A 20,856-nucleotide genomic window follows, 5' to 3' on the forward strand; every position below is an offset into this window, starting at 1 on the left:
TCTAAAACCTTCCCCATACACTGCATTGCAGGTGATCCATACATATGACAAAGTTCATATAGATACTTTGCCTTAGTTCTGAGTCTTTTTTAAATTCTGAACAGACCAGGGTGTGTATGAATAATTCTTCATCCTTAAGATTTCAGCCCATGTATCATCTCCTGAGAATCTTTATAGCGGCCATCTAAAGGACTCCTGTCTTTATCCTATATTCTTTTCTCTCTGTCTTTCTCTTCACAACACCCCGTCACCCCTTTATTTGCTCTATAGCGTTTATACTAACTTATACTTTATCTATCTCTCTCCCTGCACTGTAAATTCCCTTAACCAGACCACGATAAACTCCACAGGGTCTTATACAATGCTCAATAAACAATTTTTTAAAGGTGCTCAAATAATTGTCCAAATAATGACTCATTCTAAAAACAAAATCACAAGTTGACAAGCTCACCTGTTACGACCAAATATCTGAGTTCATAATATTCTCAGGAAAGCAAAGTCAGATACGACATTTACATTATAACCACTTCTCCAAACCAAACCGAACCTAGAGCACACCTAATGATGGATTCAATTCTAGATATAGTCCCAAGACTGATATCCGAGGAAGGCCAGGTTTGGGGGTTGGAGACCATTTCGAGCTAGGTCGGTCACATGTTTATATTGTTTACAAGCTTCATTTTGACCAATGAAATTAAATGCATACAAAAGTATGGGCAGTCAGGAGATACACGACCAAGATGAAGTGCAGAAAACAGAAACCTCTATCCGAAATCATCCCATCAAATGGAATCCATCTGGCAAGGATTTACCTAGCTCGTGTCTAATAGAACAGGTACCGCTCAAGACCGCAGGGGCCTCCCGCTGTGAACGTGAACAGGGTGAGATCGGCCTGGTGGGGTACAGGCGATTTGGCAGGGGAGAACCCGCCAGCCGCCACACTCAAACTGGAAAAGCCAAACCCCAAAACTGCTCACGTCAAGCATGTCGCAGCGCACCTCTTCCGGGATGCGTGTCCAAACTGCTCCGCGAACTGCGCCTGCGCACTGATGTTTCCGCTAAAGGACCAATGAACGGGGGCGTGGGCGGGCCATAGGCCAGAGACCTGTTTTCCGGTTCCGGCGGTCTCTCAGTCTGCTCTTGTGCTACGTGTCGCTGGCGTCAGAGGGCTTAGGGGGCAGGTGAGGATCTGTATCTTGGTGGGCTTGGGGATGAACCCTTTGTGACTAGCGGAGGCGAGGGTCGTGGGCGAGCCTGCGGCGAGGCCCTCCAGGGTAGGCGGGCTGAGACCGAGGTCCGGCGCCTCCGGCCGCCCGCAAACCTCCTCGCACGGCCGGCTAGGGAAGCAAAGGCCCTGGGCCGCAGACTCCCGAGGTCCCGAAGGAGTGTGGCTTTGACAGCCCCTGATCCTTCAGCGTTTAAAGTCTTGGCCCAGACCGGCTTTCCGGCTGTTTGTCCTGGGTCGCCTCTGTGTGCTGGTCTTTACTCTGTTGGGGGCTGCTGGTGTCTTCTGCGCTCTAGTCGGAGATGGTGGCGTAAGCTTGGCTTTGGGAGTTTGTGTGTAGCGTCCGGTCTTGGAAGAGCTATATTCAGCCCTGGCCCTGCCCCCACGTCTATAGGATAGAGTGAGAAGATTGGTATAGATTCTAGATCGAGAGATCTTAGCGTGTGATTGGACCCCTTCCCTTGAAAGTCAGTGCAGTGTTTTATGTGCCTTTCTTTTTCCTTCTGGAGGAAGTTTTTAACTTTTTAAAAAATGTTTTATTTATTTTAGAGAGAGAGAGAGAGAGAGCGTGAGCAGGGAGGGACAGAGAGAGGGAGACAATCCGAAGCAGGTTCCAGGCTCTGAGCTGTCAGCACAGAGCCCGACGCGGGGCTGGAGCTCGCTAACTGAGATCTTGACCTGAGCGGAAGTCGGAGGCTTACGTTACCGACTGAGTCACATAGGTGCCCTGAAAGTTTTTAGCTTTTATCAAGACGTCTATAAAATTTAAGCCCGTTGGATTTGAAGAACAAACAAGTGAAATACTAAGAAAACAGGCATTGCTGTGTTTTTGGAGGGACCCAACGTACTCGGCCCGGAATGTTTATAGAATTTTATTTAGGCCGCCCACCCTGGGTGAGGAAACTGGAGCTCAGGGAGCCAATATTTCCTAGACAGGGATTTGAACCACCACCTGCTCTCACAATGGTACTTATATTGTGTCCTGATCGCTGTTCAGAGCGCTGCAGATGAGGTTAGATGCACGTAATAAGTTGGCCTCATTCTTTCATACCAGTGGCTCTCGGAGCTAAGATTGGGTGGCATTTCTATTGGGCAATAGACTCCCCAGAAGAACCTACCTGATGAAATATATAGTGCTGTTTTCTTAAAAGGTGTGTCCGACCTAACAGTCTGGAGTTCATGTAATAGCTTCTCAGAGTCTGGATCTTGGTTTAAATGCTTTTTGTGGTTTTGAAAATTTGGTAGATCCTATTCCACAGAAATACACTCTTCTCTGAAAGTGTTGTGTGGCCGTGTTGCCTCTGGTCTGGTCTCTGGCAGCGTCCTAGTTGGCCTTCACCACACTTGAAGCTGGTTTCTGCAAGTGTAAAATAAAATATGGAAAATATCTACTAGCTCCCCAAATTGTTGGTTCCGTAGCAGGAACAGTGAGAAGATTGCGGAGTGGGAAAGGAATGGATGTGTTGTTAGTTGCTTCACTTGTCATGTTAGGAGCCCGTGTCCCTTGTCAGTGATAATCACATAGGTGAGACCTGTGTTTGTGTTATTGCCTTTGATCTGACACCAGAGTTTGCAAAAATAAGGTCCGTTTTGGCTTGGAGTCTGTATTGTTTTGTTCTGTTTTATGAATTGGAACTGACTTCTTTCAGACATAAATTCGTGGCTCGGTTCCTTTATATTTTAATATAATGGGTGGAGTTCTGATTTTATGATAAGCAGTACCAGTGTGCATCCTTTGACTTCTTTGTTTTTTTTTTAATAGGGATCATGGATCAGGTAATGCAGTTCGTTGAGCCGAGTCGGCAGTTTGTGAAGGACTCCATTCGGCTGGTTAAAAGATGTACCAAACCTGATAGAAAAGGTAATAGCTTTAAAATGGGAGGAAAGATGAAATCTTTGCATTTGCGAGTCTTTTCTTTGATATATTTCTGTTTAATAGCTGTTGCATTATTTTATCAACATTTTTAGTGATTCCTTTTGCGGTATTTTTTTTAAAATATTGTCACTTCCTAAACTTTGCACTTTTTTATACTTTACAGATTTTTCTGTTTTATATATTTTCAAATGGTGAAAGATAATTTATCACAGCCTTGTATTTCATGTTAGGTTTTGGCTTTAGTGGTATTTAATGACGTTAGAGTTCTTGGTGTCCATGTCGCCCACATTTCCACTCTGGAAAATCTTCTGGAGTCCTCCCTGCTCTGCCACCGCCCGTTTCCTCCCCCGAACAAAACCTTAATATGAAATCAACAGTATAGTTGTTATCAACTGACTAAGTTAAACTTCTTGTTTATCATGATTCATCTGTTAAAGGATGCACTAGAATTGATGTGCCTTTATTCATTCAAGTGCTTCCTGACTTAGGAGCTGGGAATATAACAGAATATAATATATTTTGTATGTAGTGTAATAAATATATTAAAATACGTAATAGAGACAAGTCCATGTTCTCGTGTAGCCTGGACTGTTTCAGGGAAGACAGTCATGAACGAGTAATGGCAGTTACAACTTTAATTACCGCTGTGGTCATTACCGTGGAAGAGAAATAGAAGTTCGGATAGCACATAATAGGAGGACTAGCTGAGTCAGCAGGGCAGAGGGGCTTCCCTGAGGAAGTAACATTAAACGGAAACATTACCAGGGTCTGAAACCTGGTTTCAGATTGTGCCCCGGCCAGCTTGATTTCTCAAACCTTATTCTTCACTTCATTATGATATCAAAGACAACAGACCTATTGTTTATTTTTAAAAAGGTCATGTTTTGTGTTTTTATAATTCATTTTTATTTTATTTTTTTTATTTTTGAGAGAGAGAGAGTGCGAGCAGGGAAGGGTCAGAGAGCAAGGGAGATAGAGGCTTCAACAGGCTCCAGGCTCTGAGCTGTCAGCACAGAGCCCAATGTGGGGCTTGAACTCACAAACCATGAGATCATGACCTGAGCCAAAGTCAGATGCTTAACTGACTGAGCCACACAGGCACCCCTATAAATAAAACTTTTAACAGTGTAACAAGTTTTAAGACAAATACTGTGTGTTTCTGTTATCCCTTTTTCATTTCTTTTTGATATTCTGGTCATTTGATAAGAAAATAGGACTATTTTGCTGCTTGTTGATGGAATCACTAGCATGAGCATACATTTTATTTCTATGTGTCCTTAAATATCAAATAAGAAAATTTAAAAATTTGTCAAGCAAACATTTATTAATAATGTCATGTTTTGTTTAATTTAAAATTATATATTTACTTTCAGGAGAAATGTACACCAGTAAGTTTATTTATATTGCTGCTAATTTTTTTTCCTATATTTGCAATGACAATACAAACAATTACCAAAATTTTGTGTTTTTAAATCCAGAATTCCAGAAGATTGCCATGGCAACAGCAATAGGATTCGCTATCATGGGATTCATTGGCTTTTTTGTGAAATTGATCCATATCCCTATTAATAACATCATTGTGTAAGTAAACTTTTGAAATAGACAATATCTAGGATAGAATTAGTATTGAAATCATTTGAGTTGGCAGCCTCTGATTTTGTTAATACACATGTCTTTTGACTTTTTAATGCTGCTGGAGTCTACTGGTATTTATTGAGTACCTGCTAATTTATGTTATACAGTCTTTATTAGCAACTCTGAGATACGCACAATTTTCTTTAATAAATAAAATTTTAAAGGATCAAGAAAGTTAAACCAGTATGTGACGAAGCAAGTGACAGAACCAGTATTCACCTTTAAGTCTTCTTTATGCTGTGTATTAAGTTGGTTTTTAAGGTGCAGAGGAAATGCTCCCTCTGTGAAAGTCACTGCAGTGATAAGAGTTCAGGCTCCAGACTCCATCTCTTAGGTTCAGATCCTTTTTCTTGTTACGTAATTGCTGTCATGACCTTGGGCAGTTTACTCAGCTTCTGTGAACTCCGTTTGTTCAATAAGGCTGATAGCTTTTATTTGGGTTATAGTAAAGAGTAATGATGTAATTCATGTAAAACCGTAAAGAACAGTTGGGGAAAGAACTGAAATGGAAGCTGGGCTGCCATGAGCCACGGGGACTGATGGAGGGTTTCTTACCCTTGAGCATGTTGGAGAGGAGAAGAAATACTGACAAACTGGGATGACTTACTTCTCCTAAATGCTTTTCTTTCCAGCTTGATTATAAGTTACAGAGAAGCCTAACAGCAGTGAGCAATTAGAATAGTCAGTTTTAGGCATTTTAGTTTGGTGTAAAGACGTTGTATAAGGCTTTACCTGCCCTTTAGAGATAGTAATACTTATTGGGCTTATTTTATGGCATGGGGAGGTTTGAAGCAATTATTTAGAAATGGTTTGTAAGCCTTAAATCTTTTAAGTACTAGGTTCTTTACTGTAGATGCTGGTGGAAGTTGTCTTGTAAATGACAAGTGACTGAGTGGTATTGTGAGATGGATTTCTTAAGTAGGTTATTGTCATTATTAAGCAGAAGTGCCACGAAGAGATACTTAAGATCAGAGAAAGTTAGCCCTTTTTCTCAACCTACTCCATGACTTCAGAAATCTCTATTCTGTTACTAGTGAGGATTACCAGCTCTGGAGTCGTGGGATCATGGAGAGAACAGTCAGATAGAATTAGAAAACCTGAGACTGCATGTCTCTGGGCTGCACTTGACCTCCTGAGTAAACAGAAGGGGTGGGTTGGAGTCTCTATGCAGTGACTTCTTTTCCATACATACAGCTCAATGCCTCCCGCGTCCCATTCCAGACAGGTTTAATTGATACAGTTAATTTTTTCAACTGATAGGGAACTTGTTTCCTGTAAACTCCCCTCGTTCTTAGTTGTACCCTTTGGGATGACATATACTTTTCTCTCTTTCAGTATGTTGTTATATGAGCGCCTCTCACATTTTTCTCCAGCCTTCACTTAATACTGTGTTTTTAACTCTCTTGCCAGACGTTACTGTCTGTCTGCCTTAAGTGACTGATAGGGCTTTTCACATTCAGTTATGAGTTCTGAGGCTTTCCTGGTACGGATATTTCCATATATATGCACACACGAAATACCCGTGAATACGGGTATATGTTATGATGTGTGTGTGCGTGCATGCGTACTGCAGAGACTAGGCCACTGTACTCTTGTACCCCTGAGAAGCACTGAGTAAGTGTTGAACTAAGTGAACAAATTAAGGATCTTTATCTTTTTCTGTGGGTCTTGATGATACGAACAACCTCTAACACTTATTGGGCACTTACTGCGTGCCGTGGACTCTTCCTGCTTTAGTCAACTGCTTTAATTCTTGTGACACTTCTATGAGTTTAGGGCTACTATTTTCATTTTGTAGATGAAGAAACTGGCACGGAGAGCAGGTACTTCCTCGGGTAGATTGACCAGTAAGCCGTAGAGTAGCACACGGTACGCAGGCCGCCTGGCTTCAGAGCCTCTGTTTTGAATTGTTGAGAGCCATCGCTCAAGCTGCTGCTGTTGAACGGTCCTTATTTTGAGTCAGAGTCCTCACTTTATGCTCCAGTTTGCATTTCATCAATTCAAATTCCGGCATTGAGAATCAAATGCCTCTACAGATGTTTTCTTGCTGACGCCTAAATTCCTCAGAAGGTTTCTCACAAATAACTGCTACCATAAATTTCCTTTATCCGGGGCTTAAACAGTTGGGGTGGTTTGTTTTTAGCCTAAGAATGGAACATTACCCGTGTTAAATTCCTTTTTCCTAGATTCTCTTGGGGAAGACATCTGAATTCTTCATCTATCCAGCATTGCTGTTTACCCTAGTTTTGTATGACAGTAGCTTGTGCTTCCTCATCCAAGTTGTGGCCTAACGTAGCATTTCGGACAAGGCACCCTGAGTGTGCCCTTTTCGGATTGGATTGAGATTAGTCGGGTTGTTCCCAACAGGGTTTTGAAACAAGTGTTGAGAATTTGCTTTGTCTAATTCTTTCCCTAGTAAACACACAATATCTTTTACCAGCCTTACCAGTCAGAGGTGCTTCCACAGCTGGTTACATAGAAAATGTGTCGTCCAGTAACAGAACTGTTTCCAGGTTGAAGGAGTTAGAAATCTGCCTTTAGAGAGTTTTGACATTAAAATGAAGGCCAAACAAAGCATTTGGTGAGAAAAGCTATCAAAACTTACTCTTCTCATAATGTTCTTCGATATCTGTAAAACCAAAAGATGGTTTTTCTTCCTGCTTGAAAAGATCATAAGTCACTGTTTTAATTATTTTGGGACGATGGCAAGTGAAATACAACGACAAGCTTCTCTTTCATTAGGCTGAATTATCCCTTTCTTCCCGTTCTGATAAAGGTATTTCCTCTCCTATAAAATTAGAGCAGTCAGAAGTAAAAGCCATGATATTATAATTTAAAGGAGTTATGTAGTTGGTGGAGAGTTTAGTTAACAGCAATACAATTTAATAACAAACACTAAGCATTAAAGTAATATTCAGGAGTATTTCTTTCAGGCATATTACTTTCATCTAGTAATGCAATTGTTTTTCTAACGTTATTAAGCAGTACTAGGGGTGCCTGACTGGCTCAGTCGGCCGAGCATGTCACTCATGATCTCGGGGTCATGAGTTCAAGTCTCACATACAGTGTGGAGCCTACTTTAAAAAAAGCATTAGTAAACAGTACTAACGTGTATTGTAGCATACAGTTTTAATGTTTATGGGTTTGTTTGTTTTTTAATGTTTTATTTATTTCTTAGACAGTGTGAGCAGGGGAGGGTCAGAGAGGGAGACACAGGATCTGAAGCAGGCTCCAGCCTCTGAGCCGTCAGCACAGAGCCCGATGCGGGGCTCGAACCCACGAACCATGAGATCATGACCTGAGCCAAAGTCGGATGCTTAACCGACTGAGCCACCCAGGTGCCCCTTAATGTTTATGGTTTTGAAACTTAAGTTCTGTAGAAAAGACGATTTTTGTTTTCATTATGATTAAACCCCTGTTTTTTAGTTATTAAAGATACAGTAGTTGGGAACTGTTAAACTAGTTTGCATTCTTTATTTTCAACTGACTGATTGTATATCAAATGGAAAAACTTACCATCTACCCATCCTGTTATATAATTCATATTTTTCATCTTCAGAAAGACTTTATGCCAGACTGTTAAACATACATCCCCGAAAGATTCTGAGTTTTTAGTACAAACCTGTTCAAAAGCCACATCTTCTCTAAGGACTTTTCTCAGTTACAGGATTTTAAAGTACAGTTTCTTCTCTTTTATTCTATCTTGGGGTTTTCAAATAAGTGGTTTTATTTCCATAAAATTAGAGCATATTGCATTTCAAATAATCATTGTTATTAAAATGTTCTATACTCTTAAATGGACCATTTTTCTTTCTTTTACAGTGGTGGCTGAATACCTTTTTAGAAGAGTTTTTCATCTTGGGGACTGGTGAATAAGTGAGGATTTGAGAAGCTCATGGAAGTAAAAAAATCTGCCTGTATGTTTTGTGTTTTTCTTTCATATTCTGCCTTCCAAGATGTTTTGTATTTGTAAATTAAAATAATTTCAAAATAAAAACAGACTTATCTTTTTTCCCCTCATAGATATTTATAAACTTTGATAGGAATAACAGGTTCTTTTTTTTTTTTTTTTTCATAAAGTGTATATATGTTTAGGAGCCAGCACGAACAGGGGAGGGACATAGAGAGAGGAGAGAACCCCAGTCAGGCTCCACACTGTCCTCTCAGAGCTGGAGGGCAGGGGTCAATCCCACAGCCCTGGGATCATGACCTGAGCCAAAATCAAGAGCCAGACACTCAGCTTACTGTGCCATCCAGATGCCCCGGAAATAATGGAATTTTCCCCTCCCTCCCTCAACTTTCCTTCCATCCTTCCTATTTTGATTCATAGGAGAAAATAAAGTGATGTACCGCACTTTCTGAGTACACCTGTCTCATAAGCATTTTCCTATCATGGAAGATGAAACAGACAAAGTAAAGGGTGGTAAAGGTAGTGAAAGGGTTGAGGTTAGGGGAGGAGTTTTATCCGTAAGCACTCAGAGTACAAGCAGGTTGACCTATAGGAGTTTATGTGTTATTTGAAATAGTTTCCTGAAAATAATGGTTAAAACTTCAGTGTGAGAGGTCCTCTTCAGACAAGCTGGTCACACTCATAAACGTTGCAGTTCTGAATTCAGTGAAGAATTCGCTGGTAATGGAATGTGAGATGAAAAGTGGCCCTATCTTCTTTCCCCTCTAAAAAGCAATAGTAATAAGCTAGTGAGATAGTTTCTTCCCCTTTAAAAAAAGGGTTGTTTTTTGTTGTTGTTAAGTTTATTTATTTTGAGGGAGAGAGCAAAGAGCAAGCACGTCTGGTGCTGTCAGCATGGAGCCTGAAGTGGGGCCGCCTTTAAAAAAAGTTTTATTAATCTGTTCATTCGGTGTTTAGTTACTGAACTTTATTTCCCAAGTTCTCAATAAATTGGTCAGCAGCACTGAGAAATGTATAGAATGTTGAATCAGTAGATCATATATCTGAAACTAACATAACTATGTTAATTATCCTTATAATTTTTAATTGGTTAGTAACACATATTTGATTAATGTCCTCTGACTTTTTTTTTTTTTTTAAGTTTATTTCAAGAGAGAGAGAGCATGAGTGGAGGAAGGGCAGAGACACAGAGAATCCCAAGCAGGCTCAGTGCTGTCAGCACAGAGCCTGATGCAGGGCTGGAACTCATGAAACCATGAGAGATCATGACCCTAGCCCAAACCAAGAGTCAGGTGCTTAACCGACTGAGCTACCCAAGCATCCCATGTCCTCTGATTCTTCTTGAATAAGGTAGGCAGGGGTCTAATGGGTAAGGTTGGTGATATTCCTCAGCTTTGGAATCCATGGTGCAGAGAGCAAGGTCTGTTTTCATAGTGATGGTAACATTTTCTGCCTATTTTGAAATACTGATAAGTATTTCAGTTATGAATGCATGGTCCTCAAGGAAATAAAAATATAGCCTTGGCCGTCTATAATCTTAGGGAGTCCATATAGCCACATTTTACAGCTACTTTGCTCCTTTAAGATCAAAAGTCTGTGTAAGTGTGTGTGTAAGGGTGTGTGTATACACACAAGTACATGTATGTGGTGCACATGCATATGTGTATTATATGTACACACCTGCATATATTTGTACATAATACATGTACATGTGCACACTTATAAAGTATGGATAAATTATTTTAATTTTTTTTTTTTTAATGTTTTATTTATTTCTAGGAGAGAGAGAGAGAGACAGCGTGAGCAGGGGAGGGTCAGAGAGAGAGGGAGTCACAGACTGAAACAGGCTCCAGGCTCTGAGCTGGCAGTCAGCACAGAGCCCGACGCGGGGCTCGAACCCACGAACCGCGAGATCATGACCTAAGCGAAAGTCGGACGCTTAACCGACTAAGCCACCCAGGCGCCCCTGGATAAATTATTTTAAAACGTAGACTTGCTTTGCTTCTGGCAAATGTGTATGTTTTCTTCTAGGATAAGATAATTCTGGACCTTAGTATATTTTTGATAATAATTATGAATCCCTATTTATAACATGTACTATGGCTGTTTACTTTTAATTTTGCTGACTTGCTGGTTCTTGACACATGGGTAGGTAATTTACTACATACATATTTTATATTTATAAATGTAAAATGAAGGCTGACCAATCACGTGAAAGACCAGAATAACTTCATACTCAACAATTGAATCTTATATAGGAAAAATAAATAGATTTTTTAAAATTCACCATCTAAGTATATCTAAGAGCTGATGCATTTGTATCATAAACACAGTACTTCCTAAACTTTAGCAAGTATAAGAATCATCTGTGAGAGTTTCCTTAAGATATGTCTTCCCCAGGGACACTTGGGTGGCTCAGTCGGTTAAGCATCTGACTTGGGCTTAGGTCATGATCTCACAGTTTGTGAATTCGAGCCCCATGTTGGGCCCTGTGCTGACACCTCAGAGCCTGGAGCCTGCTTAGAATCTGTGTCTCACTCTCTCTCTGCCCCTCCCCTGTTCGCACTCTGTCTCCTCGGGTCCTACCCCTAGACATTGATTCAGTAGGTCTGACTCAGCCTGAGAATTTGCATTTCTTTCTCCCTGCTGATGGCTGCTGGTACATGGACCACACTTAGAGTAGCAAGTTTTTACAGTTCTTCATAGTTTGGGGGCACCTGGGTGACTTAGTTGGTTGAGCATTCAGCTTTGGCTCAGGTCATGATCTCATGGTTCATGAATTTGAGCCCCGCATCAGGCTGTCTGCTGTCAGTGTAGAGCCCTCTTCAGATCCCGGGTCTGCCCCTCTGCACCTCCCTCACTAGCACTCTCTCTCTTTCTCAAAAATAAACATTTAAAAACATAAAAATAAAGTTAATAGTTTTTTTCTTAAAGATTTTATTTTTAAATAGTCTCTACACCAACGTGGGACTCTGAGATTGAGTCACATGCTCTACTGACTGAGCCATCCAGGTGCGCCATCCTCCCCTCCCCCAAATTTTTAATGGTTTTGTGTTGTTTAAATACTTATAGCAAAATACAAGAATGCCTCTTTTATGGTCGTTCTGCAATTCTCATGAACCCCTATGCCTTAAAGCAAGTGCTCGGCCAACCAGGTCCACTAGACTACAAAAAGTCAACAGAAAAGTACTCATCAAGGAGGGAGATGGAAATAAATAGTCCAGACAGCATGGCAGAGCCTTGATGGAGGGGTAGGAAATAAAGCGTGGTTCCTATTTCAGTTGCTTTGTTACTGCTGGAAAGGAGTGTTTTACTCCAAAATCTGTCCTTCTTGGACCATTTGTCTCATTTTGCTAGGAAGGTTCTATTGGAAGGAATGGTGTTTAATTTAGCCTGAGTGCTGGAGGCACCACTGTTCTCTGTGAGGGAGCGCCTTCTGCCAGAAAGCATCAGAGCTGAGTTCTACCTGTGATGGTGCACAGTGGTCATAGTGTGTGCTAGAGAAGGTCTCCTCTGGGTGGACTTCCAGATGCTTCGGATGCAGTGGTCCTGTTGTCAGAGGCTTGTTCTACCTTTACCCTTGCCCACTCCATAGCCTTGCTTACCTCCACGTGTTTGCTGGTCTCCGGCAGCGTCTTCCAGCTCCTAATCGTCCTTCCTGTTTCTGTTTGTCTTAGTCATCATTGCTGAGAGCATTGTTTGTGGGCATTTCAGGAGGTTCCTGCAACGTCTTAATACTATGACTTAGTAAAGTTCATCAAAACAGGACATTCGTCGATTCACTAGTTACAAATTAATAAACATGTGTTTGCACTCTCTTCCTACCAAACCCTTGTCAAATGAATAGTATCACAAATGTTGACTGACTAGTAAAGAATGGAACATAACTTTATAGGATTGATGATACTTATATAAGGCCTCACAGTTTGCAAACTACTCTTCTTAGTTGATCCTCATAATGGCCCTGTGACAAGTAACATAGATACTGTATTTCTCCAAAACAACATCGCAGCTCACTGCTCACCCCTCCACTGCCACCACACCATCACACGTGGCTGTTTTTCTTTATTGTCTTGCTCACTAAAATAGAAGTTCCAGGAAAGAGATATTTTGTCTGACTAGTTTATTACCAAATCCCAAATGCCTGCCTATAGTAGCCACTCTCCTTGTTAAATGAAAGCAGCAGAAGTGTTGTGGGGCGCCTGGGTGGCTCAATCGGTTAAGCCTCCGAGTTCAGCTCAGGTCATGATCTCACAGTTTTTGAATTCGAGCCCTACTTCAGGCTCTGTGCTGACAGCTCGGAGACTGTAGCCTGCTTCGGATTCTGTGTCCCACTCTCTGCCCCTGCCCTGCTCGCACTTTGTCTCTCTCTTTCTCAAAAATAAATATTTAAAAAAAAAATTTTTTTTAAAGAAACAGAAGTGTTGTATACAGTGCTGGCTTAATTTATAAGGGCAACATAGAACAGGGTCATTTAAGGTCACTGGCTTAGAGTGCACAAAGCAAATCCTCAACTTCTCTGGTCAGAGTAACTCAGTATCAAAATGAACATACATGTATTTATATGTGTGTATTGGTTTTCGATATCAGAATACACATATACAAATGTGTGTGCATTAGTGTTCCTTATATACCTTCACCGTGGTCTTGATCTGCACACTAGCTTTTCAACTTGGAGCAGTGATTAAGTCTGGGCTTTTAACCTGCAGTGTCTTCTTTCCCCTCTCTGCCAATATAGAAAACCATTTCCTTCTCCGTCAATGATTTAGGATTCTCTCTTGTATCTCCATTTGGCAATGCAATTTATAGTTTTTGCAGACGTGATTACATTTAGCATCAGTACAGTTTATAAGGTTCTTTCTCCTGCTTTGAGGGCCACAATGATGCACTGAGGCCACCTTCAGCCTTGACAGAGGACAAGCCAGCCTTGAAAGAAAGCAAACGAGTCTAAAGCTGACCAGGGTAGCCCCTCTTTCCTAGAATATTTTCAAGGCCTTTTGAACCAAACCAAACAAAAACCTAGGTGGGAGGACCAGGAAAACCAGCCAATTCTTTCAGCTCTTCTGGGGTTATTCTAAGTCTAATGCCCATAAAAGGCCCTGCCCTTCCCCACAGTTAGAAGAATGTTACCCCTAATAGTGGGGGAGAGGGAGGGAGGCAAACCTTGAGAGACTCTTGAATGCCAAGAACAAACTGAGGGCAGATGGGGTGGGGGGAAGGTAGGGGGGTGATGGGCATGGAGGAGGGCACTTGTGGGGATGAGCACTGGGTGTTATATGGAAACCAACTTGACAATAAACTATTAAAAAATAAAATAAAGTGGGGAAAAAAAGAAAATCTTTCATAAGGAAAAAACAAAATAAAGAATGTTACCCCTATAGATGTGAAAGGGCTTCGAAAGTTAAACCTTATAGATGTAAAAGAGATTGTTATTTCTATGTGTTTTAGGAAGGAACCAAGACCCTCATCACAATAAACTGAACCAGTAACAAAGCTAGTTCATTGTCCTCTCAGGAAGAACAGTAGTTGTACCAGCAGTACCTAGGGAGAGTTGTATGTAACATGTCACCTTAGGTAAAGTTTTCTTAACCCTTTTGAACTGCAGTCTCCTGATGTTTAAATTTTTTTTAATTATTTATTTTTGAGAGAGGGAGAGATAGAGCATGAGCAGAGCAGGGTCAGGGAGGGAGACAGAATCCGAAGCAGGTTCCAGGCTCTGAGCCATTAGCACAGCCCAACGTGCGGCTCGAACTCACGAACCACGAGATCATGACCTGAGCTGAAGTCAGACGTTTAACTGACTGAGCCACCCAGGTGCCCCTATTTTTATTTTATCAGTCTCCTGATCTTAAAAATGGAGATATTAATGCCCAGCTTTCAACTGAATTGCCTTAAGTAAGAAAGTACTATATGTGAACCAAGTGGGAACAATGCCCAGAATATAGATATTTTAATGCTAAATCTTGGTTTTTCTCTGATCCTTTGTCTCCCCAGAGGCAGGCTTCACTGAAGCTGTATTTGGCTGGCCTTCCTCCACTTGCTACAGGCTGGAGTTCTGATTGTCTTCCTATGGCCGTGCCTCTTGGCCCAACAGCTTGCCCACAGTCATGTTAAAAGACTGTCTCACATCCTCTTTTTCCTAACCCAAAATGCAAAGGCTGGGGGGCGGGGGGGGGAGGGTAGTTGAATTCAGTGAACGGATTCCCTACTATGTGCTAAGAACTTGGCAAGGTACTGGCAAGAAGAAAGTTGGGGCGCTGGGTGGCTCAGTTCGTTGAGCGTCCGACTTTGGCTCAGGTCATGATCCTGCAGTTCATGGGTTTGAGCCCCGTGTTGGGCTCTGTGCTGACAGCTCAGAGCCTGGAGCCTGCTTTGGATTCTGTGTCTCCCTCTGTCTGCCCTTCCCCTACTCACACTCTATCTCCCTGTGTCTCTCAAAAGTAAGTAAACATTTTAAAAAACTGAAAAAAAAAAAAAAGTAAAAGAAAGTGTTTAACCTCAACTCTGGCTGTGTAAAGAGGGCACAAAAGTCCTATTGGTAACGATTTGTTCTGACCCCTTCCCTAGTCATCCTAGAGTAGAAAAAGTACAAGCAGTGCCGATAATAGATGATGGCATGGTTCGCCATTGTAGTCAGTTGTGAAGTCACTATTTCAAGACATTTAAAAATGGTGCACATTCGGCCCCTGGCTGGCTCCTTCGACAGTACGTGAAACCCTTGATCTCAGGGTTGTGAGTTTGAGCTCCATGTTGGGTGTCAAGATTACTTACAAAAATAAAAATGAAATAAAAATTATGCATTCTACCTGTTTGGTCTCTGAAGAAATTGGGGAAGATGATTTCTCAAGTCGTTTTCTGTGATCTGGCTTCCTCAGGACTCTGAGGTATATAAAAATGTCCACCAAAGCTGGCCTTCCGTTCAACTTTGGGTCCGCAGTGGGGTTTTTTCTGATAACCAAGTACGTGTTTTTCTAGACCAGTTCTCCAATTCTATGGCACCGAGCGTCCAACCATGCATTTCAGTTCTGACACTGTCTGAGGGGTTAGCCTCAGATGGCACAAGTGAAGGACGCAGTCCCACAAGACAGCCCTCCCTTCAGATGCAAGTGAGGTCCCCAGACAACCCACAATACTGCCCAGCTGACTCCAAATGTGGGGGTTCTCAAGATCTGCCCCCTTCAGATGTGATAATTCACTAGAATGACTCACCTGAGTGGTTGAGTGACATCTTTCTTATTATAAAAGATATAATGCAGAAACAGCCATAGGGAAGGGATATATAGGGCAAGGTATGAGTGGGGAAGAGGACGCAGACCCTCCCTGCCCTCTGTGGGTGTGCCGCCCTTCCAACGCCTTGATGTGGTCATCTCTGGACCCCATCATGCAGGGGTTTTTATTGAGACTTCATTATATAAGTATCGCTGATTAAATCATCAGCTGTTGGTGATGGGCTTCCACTTCCAGCCTCTCCTCTGTCCCTCTGCTTGGCTTTCAGTCACCAGCCCCCATCCTGAAGCCACCTGGGGGCTTGCCTACGGTCACCTCATTAGCATAAACTCAAGCATGATTGAAAGAGGCTCCTTATGATTAAAAACGACACCCATGACAGGAGATTCCAAGAGCGGCAGGAGGTCTGTGCAAGGAACCAGGGACAAAGACCAAACCTTTTTTTTTTTTAATACCACAGGGACCTTAATGAAAAAAAGGGGGGGGGGAGGACTCGAACATATATTTGAATGTGTAGTGTGTGAGTGTGTGTGTACGTACAAGTGTATTTACATAATGTATATTTAAAGAAATGTATGTCGGCATTTCCTAATATTTATTACACATCAGTCTTTGCCTACTGTATTATTGTTCAGTAATAACGTATTTAATAGGAGTCTTTAAACGCAAACTTGAGGACCTAACTTGGGAAAACCGTTGGAATTTGAAGAAGCTGCAGGGTCCTAAAATGTATCCTCCCTTCACAAATGAGGACTGTCTAGATCTCTCATCATATTTGTGATGGGCTTTCAGAATTCTACTGTAAGTAGGCTTTCATTCTCTATGTATATGTACGTATTCACTTATTTAAAAAAATTTTTTAAGTTTATTTATTTATGAGAGAGAGAGAGACAGCATGAGTGGGGGAGGGGCAGAGAGGAGGGAGACACAGAATCCAAAGCAGGTTCCAGGCTCTGAGCTGTCAGCACAGAGCCCCACGCAGGGCTCAAACTTCACGAACCATGAGATCATGACCTGAGCCGAAGGCAGATGCTTAACCGACTGAGCCACCCAGGCATTCCCATATTCACTTCTTTTACTCACTTATCTATTTATTATCAGTGTGAATTCACTGATTCAGTTTTCCAATGGTTTATAATTCATTTCTATCAAATTTGTCATTATTAAAATTACATTAAAAACAAAAGTAATAAATACCAAAACCACATCACTTGCTAAGTATTTTTTTTTTTAGGGTTCTGTTCAGTGTTTGCTTTACCTGACCTGGATTGTCCAAATTAGTTGCTGCACAAGTAGGGTGGTTAAGAGTAGGAAGTTTTGCCACCCATTCTAAATGCTGTCTGCCGATATTACGGGTCTTAATGTTGACATGGCCTGACCTAGACTAAGCCATAGTCAGAGCTAGCAGTTGTAAAACTATACTTGTAAAGTAGACTGAATATCTGAATGTTCTATTCAGTAAGTAAGTAAGTAAGACAGGATATCTAGAAAAAATGTCAATACGGGGTAATGTTTAGGGTCAATAAAAAATACATATACCAGAGTCCATGTAAATATGCGTGAAACAAAAGTTTCAGGTAACAGTACTTAGCCTTACACTACACGTTGTGCATTCTTTTATTTTCTGTTACTTGTATTCTATTTTTATTTTTTTAAAAAAAGGCTTGTACTTACAAGGTCGAGGGGGCAGAGGGTTACTGCTTTCAGCCTCCAGAGGACTGACGGGTTAGATAATAAACTCATTGTTGACAACTAGCATGGACTGAAGACCTGAGGTTCTTCCAATGTTTAAGACTATGTACGCCCTCAGGGCCTTTGCATGACCCACGGCCTGGTGGGAGAATCTTTGGAAACAGCTGAGTTTGGAGTTCTGACAACTTATAGGATGGGACTTTGGGACAATTTAACTTTTCTTTTTCTTTTTTTTTTTTAAGTTTATTTATTTTGAGAGAGAGAGAGCATGAGCATGTGCAGAGCATGTGCACACGAGTGGGGGAGGTACAGAGAGGGAGAGAGAGAGAGAATCCCAAGCAGGCTCCATGCTGTCAGCACAGGGCCCAGCTCGGGGCTCAATCCCATGAACCATGAGATCATGATCTGAGCTGAAATCAAGAGTGGGACACTTAACCGACTGAACCACCCAGGTGCCCTGGAACAGTTTAATTTTTATTAGTCAAGGAAGAGGATGTGAATTTCTCACACCCCAGCCTTATGGTCTAAAAGTCATGCCTGCTATAAACCTTTGCATCTCTCACACACGTACATTTTTTCAAACTCACAGGGAGCAAGGTTTTTAGTCAGGTGGTACAGAGGCTTATAAATAATAACATCAACCTTTGGGTTCAACTCTTTGACTTGCCAGTCCCACTGTCTAAAAGCCTAACTTTTATTTTAGCTCTTTCTTCTGGGAATTATCTTACTCTCAAAATCACAGGAATTGTTTCCAGCTTCTGTTAATGACAGATCATGCTTTAGCTCACTTACATGCCTGCTGCTTTTCCTTCTCCATCTTCCTAGAATAAACTACTATTTTTAAATGCCCTGACTACCTTTGTGTCTTAAAACGGTATATTTACACCTTTATTGCTTGTTCTGACAACTGTGGGTAGTATCTTTTTAACTTCCGACCTTGACAATGAGGTTATTGTGGGCTTGTTTTTCTCTTCAGTTGGGTGCTTCTTTCCATCACCTCTTGGCTTTTGCCATCTGAACTTTTACACTTTCAGACTTGATACCCTTTACTCTTGTCACTGTTTGCTTTGTAAATAGGTGGATTCTAAAAGTTAAAAAATTAATACGGGCACCTGGGTGGCTCCGTCAGTTAAGCATTCATGAGTTTGAGCCCCACGTCAGACTCTGTGCTGACAATGTGGAGCCTGTTTGGGATTCTCTCTCTCTCTCCCTATCTCTCTGCCCCTCCCCTGCTCGTACTCCCCCACCTCTCAAAAGAAATAAACTTTAAAAGTTAAAAACTTAGGGGTGCCTGGGTGGCCCAGTTGGTTAAGCACCTGACTTCAGCTCAGGTCATAATCTCCCAGTTCGTGGGTTCGAGCCCCGCATCAGGTTCTATGCTGACAGATCAGAACCTGGACCCGGTTTCAGATTCTGTGTCTCCCTCTCTGCCCCTCCCCTGCTTGCACTCTGTCTCTCTCTGTCTCTCAAAAATAAATAAGTGTGAAAATTTTTTAAGTTAAAAATAAGTGGTGTTTACATTGTTATGACAAAATACATATTGCTAACTTCAGCCAAATAATGTATTACGGTTACGTTTCTTTTTTGATCAGCTCTATGTATTTTGTGTGTTTATGTTTTTGTTTTGAGTTTCCTTAACACTGTGTGTCCTAATCTCTGTGTCTCAAGGAGTATCAAATATATGGCATTTTCTCTTTTCCTCATGGCTTCCACCTCCCCGCCGAGCCCTCTGTCCTCTCCTGTCCAGACAAATTATTTTCTTGACCTGATCCACACAGGCACATCCTGGCATAATGTTTCCCAGATTCTAAATCTTTCACTTCCTTGGTTTGTTCTTTTATTTTCCTGTAATTTATCACCAATAACTTCCTAAGTGAAGTGTGTACGGGACTAAAATATCTGTAATCTAATCTCACACTTGATTGATAGTGTTACTGCATATAAAAAATTTGGTTCTAGGGGCGCCTGGGTGGCTTAAAAAAGCGTCCGACTTTCGCTTGGGTCATGATCTCACGGTTTGTGGGTTCGAGCCCCGCGTCGGGCTCTGTGCTGACTGCCAGCTCAGAGCCTGGAGCCTGTTTCAGAGTCTGTCACTCCCTCTCTCTCTGATCCTCCCCTGCTCATGCTGTCTCTCTCTCTCCTAGAAATAAATAAAACATTTAAAAAAAATTAAAAAATTTGGTTCTAAACAACTTAAATATTTTCCCTCAGAACTTTGAAGATCTTTATAATTAATTGGCTTTGAGAATATAGTGCTGCTGATAAATATATTTCCAGTGTGATTCTCTTTGTTGATGACTTTCATTATTATTATTATGACTATTATTATTATTAAAGCTTATAGGGTCTTTCCTTACCTTGATAAACTTCATGAAGAATTGCCTAGATGTGATTTATTTCTTGTACTGAGCATTTACTGGGCCTTTTAAATCTGGAGACTTGTATTCTTCAGTTCTAGAAAATTATCTTTACAAATGTTCTTGCCTCTATTTTCTCCTTCCTTTTTCTAGAACTCTAGTTAGTCAAATGTACTTTCTCAATTCTCCACATATTTTTCAATTTCTTATCTTGGGGTTCTATTTTTCCAGGAGAGTTTAATCTTCCAACTTTAATTCGTTATTTTAACCATGATTTTTAATTTCTAAGAGTTCTATTTTTTATTTAGATTTTTTAATAGCTTCATATTATTGATTCATGAATGCAATAACATCTCAAATCTCTTTGAGAAGATAATAGCTTTTTTGTCTCTCATGCTTAAAACATTTCTTTTTCTCATTCTTACATTGTCTTTCCTTCTGGGTAATATTTTTGTTCATACTTAAAAATGAGGCACAAAAATATAATTCAGAGTTCTTTGGGCTAGTCAGCTACCTGTTTACTCTTAGGTTCATTCCTTATCCTTCCCCTGCTCTGTTCTAGAGGGTGACCCCTTCAAACTAGATTTCCAAACTCTTAGAAATTGGCTTCAGCCCTGGGGAGGTACTGACTAGAGGAGGAAGACCCCAAATATTTCTCCTTTTCTCTAATTTCTGGGCAACACTTCCTATGGGGGTTGCAAATCTCTTCTGGTTTAAGCTCCTGAACTCTTCTCAAGCCTAGGCCTAGGTACCAGGCTTCAGGGCACACCACCTTTTCCCGTCATTCCTCTGGGTCTAGGGATGGTCATGCTGTCCTGATTTTGCTAATTTGGGGGTTTTCCCGCCATCTTCCCTTTGCTTTTAAGCTTCTTTGATGACCTTGAATCTAGCTCTGAATATTGTATTTTCTCTCTGTGCTGCATGGAGTATATTT

At 41.2% G+C, this 20,856-nt stretch overlaps 1 protein-coding gene and 1 long non-coding RNA gene across 2 annotated transcripts in view; one reads left to right on the forward strand and one right to left on the reverse strand.

Moving 5' to 3' along the window:
* Positions 1-1,018, reverse strand: part of LOC120245355 — a 28,152-nt gene extending 27,134 nt beyond the window's left edge. Inside the window, exon 1 of the long non-coding RNA XR_005531767.1 lies at positions 813-1,018. This is a non-coding gene — a long non-coding RNA (uncharacterized LOC120245355). The remainder of the gene's footprint in view (positions 1-812) is intronic.
* A 90-nt stretch (positions 1,019-1,108) lies between these two features.
* SEC61G (SEC61 translocon subunit gamma) lies at positions 1,109-8,656 on the forward strand. The gene is made up of 4 exons (XM_039252377.1): positions 1,109-1,181; positions 2,988-3,086; positions 4,580-4,682; positions 8,559-8,656. The coding sequence occupies exons 2-4, from the start codon at positions 2,993-2,995 to the stop codon at positions 8,566-8,568; spliced, it is 207 nt and encodes a 68-aa protein (XP_039108308.1). The 5' UTR covers positions 1,109-1,181; positions 2,988-2,992; the 3' UTR covers positions 8,569-8,656.
* Positions 8,657-20,856: the final 12,200 nt, after the last annotated feature.

The sequence above is a fragment of the Hyaena hyaena genome, unplaced genomic scaffold (genome assembly GCF_003009895.1).
Source record: "Hyaena hyaena isolate Hyena2069 unplaced genomic scaffold, ASM300989v1 scaffold_420, whole genome shotgun sequence".
In the NCBI taxonomy this organism is placed as follows: domain Eukaryota; kingdom Metazoa; phylum Chordata; class Mammalia; order Carnivora; family Hyaenidae; genus Hyaena; species Hyaena hyaena.